The following is a 2,371-nucleotide window of genomic DNA, read 5'->3' on the forward strand; positions in this document are numbered from 1 at the left end:
TCTACAGTTCACAAGATTCGTGTATACCATTTTCAAAGAGAGATAATTTCACATTACTGGGACAAATGGGATGTATGATGTCAGGAAAGTTCTTGCAGAAAGTCTTTTTTGTTTCAGTGCCTCCTTGCTGTTTAATGTGGTGATTAAAGAAGAGTAAGGAACCTATCCATTGAAACTGCATCAAATGAATTTCTGCCCCAAGAAGGATTATGAGAAGGCCACCACCCCTGCCTCTTTGGAAGCAGTCCTGCGCGTCTGCTTTTCCCCACTCCTCCAGGAGTAGGGAGCCCAGATTCCACAAACTTGAAAGAATTTTATGAGCAGAGGGCTGAAACTAGTGTGATAAAGCCTGAGTGTCAGTCATAATTACGAGTTCAGAATAAACAGGGGGCAGAATAACCCATTTATCTCTAGATATCTTGGTGTCCACCTTATTGCTTATTTTGAAAACATCATCCCCAATTTTAGGACTATCAAAACAGCTATTTGCCCAGTGGTGGGCACCTCTGGATGAGTTTGGGGCCATCCTTACTGTTTGAAGGGAGGGTTTGACTGCCCCCTCTGTCCTCTCTCTGATTTGTCAGTACTTGGGTTCTGAGTAAAATTGCTCTCTCTGTACCAATATTGGAGCCCTGGTGGCCTAGTGGTTAAGAGCTTGGCTACTAACCAAAAGGTCGGTAGTTCGAATCCACCAGCTGCTCCTTGGAAACCCTGTGGAGCAATTCTGCTCTGTCCTATAGGGTCACTATGAGTCGTAATCGACTTGACAGCAGTGGATTTGTTTTTGTTTTTTTTTAACCAATAATAGTTTCCTAGTGTCATACAGATACTGAGAAATGGTCATTTTATTAAATAAGATATTTGAATTTGCTTCCTAAGTGGAAGAAGGCATACTGTATTGTGAATAATTTACTCATTCTGTAGTAATTAGAAAACTGTTCCTTAGAGCCCCCAATGTTGTCACTGGATTTTTCTGAGTGGACCACCTTGGAGGATAAGGGCAGGGGGTGGCAGGTAGGGCCCGGGGCCACCTTTTCCCACCTGACCTCCTTAACCAGGGCTGCTCTCCTTTCATTTGTCCTGTGTCCTGCAATTTTTGTCTGATGTTTCGTTTGCCACTGTTTGAGTAAGTCAGCTGGGTCTTGCTTTATAGGTTGAAAAAATACTGAAAATATTTGTACACTATTTGATATAATTTTCTAAGGAAGGGAATCGGCAGTTAAGAGTCCTGTAGAATACTGAATATCCAGCTAGGAATTTCCTGAGTTTGTAGGACTGTTTCCTAGTAGAGACCGTGGTGATACATCACGTGGATTCCATGTTCAGGGGTAGTTCTCTCATGTTCTGGCCTAGTGGGAACACACGGTACCTGGTCAGCAGAGGTGTATTGAGTGACTCTTACCTCTGCCGACACGCTGTGTACCTACCTCCTTGTCAGTCTTACATTTCTGTCCTGGAATATCTTCCCCGTTTTATTCTTCTTTGAAGTTCTGCTTATTCCATGAGGCTTATCTCAGTTTCCGTGTTGCCTATGAAGACTGTACTGATACTCCCGCCACCATCTATGCTTTTCATTTTCTTAAATGCCCGTGGTTTTTATGTCAATGACCTCCATTTTTAACACATGATCACACATTTCTTTTATATCCCTCAGCACCTAACATAGAGTTTGTCAGAGAACAGAATGCGCGGTTATTATGAGTTGAGTTAAATTTAACTGGATTAATAAACCAAAATTCCAGACCTAAGGATAACTTACTTAAGAAAATCATAGTTTAAGACTAGATAACTTTTCTTGATTAATATTTGTGTTACATTAGATTAGTGTTATCAAATACAAATGTACTACTTTCAGATTCTTTTTGTTTTAGGGCAAAATGGTACAAAAGGGGACTTACACTGAGTTTCTGAAATCTGGGTTAGATTTTGGTTCCCTCTTAAGGAAGGAAAATGAGGAAACAGATCAGTCTCCAGTTCCAGGAACTCCCACACTGAGGAGTCGAACCTTCTCGGAGTCTTCGGTTTGGTCTCAGCTATCTTCTAGACCCTCGTTGAAAGAGGGCACTCAAGAGGACCAGACGGTGAGTTCCATCCCATCTTAGAGCATGAGTTGGTTTTATTGGCTTATACTGGCCTCATGGCTCTTCAGTCAACTCTGCTCATGATGTCTTCATTTGTCCCAAAGTAGATTGTATGGTTCTGAGGCCTTATTCACTGGAATTGATAGAATTAAAACAGAATGAAGAGGAGTGAGCCTGGTCTGGGTTAGCCTTTGGGTACGGGATGGAGACTCCCATGGAGATCAGTGGTGGGTGTGCCACTGGCAGTTCTAAAGGCCTTTGTGGCTCATGGTGATATTAGGACTCTTCAG

The 2,371-nt window shown here is 42.3% G+C and overlaps 1 protein-coding gene across 4 annotated transcripts in view; it reads left to right on the forward strand.

The window, feature by feature from the left end:
• The window catches only part of ABCC4 (ATP binding cassette subfamily C member 4 (PEL blood group)), a 343,233-nt gene that overhangs the window by 160,418 nt on the left and 180,444 nt on the right, over nucleotides 1-2,371 (forward strand). For all 4 annotated transcript variants that reach the window (XM_023726694.1, XM_023726693.1, XM_004371394.2 and 1 more), the window contains one exon: nucleotides 1,872-2,081. In XM_023726694.1, coding sequence (XP_023582462.1) covers nucleotides 1,872-2,081 — 210 coding nt within the window. The remainder of the gene's footprint in view (nucleotides 1-1,871; nucleotides 2,082-2,371) is intronic.

The sequence above is a fragment of the Trichechus manatus genome, unplaced genomic scaffold (assembly GCF_000243295.1).
Source record: "Trichechus manatus latirostris isolate Lorelei unplaced genomic scaffold, TriManLat1.0 scaffold00013, whole genome shotgun sequence".
Classification (NCBI taxonomy): domain Eukaryota; kingdom Metazoa; phylum Chordata; class Mammalia; order Sirenia; family Trichechidae; genus Trichechus; species Trichechus manatus.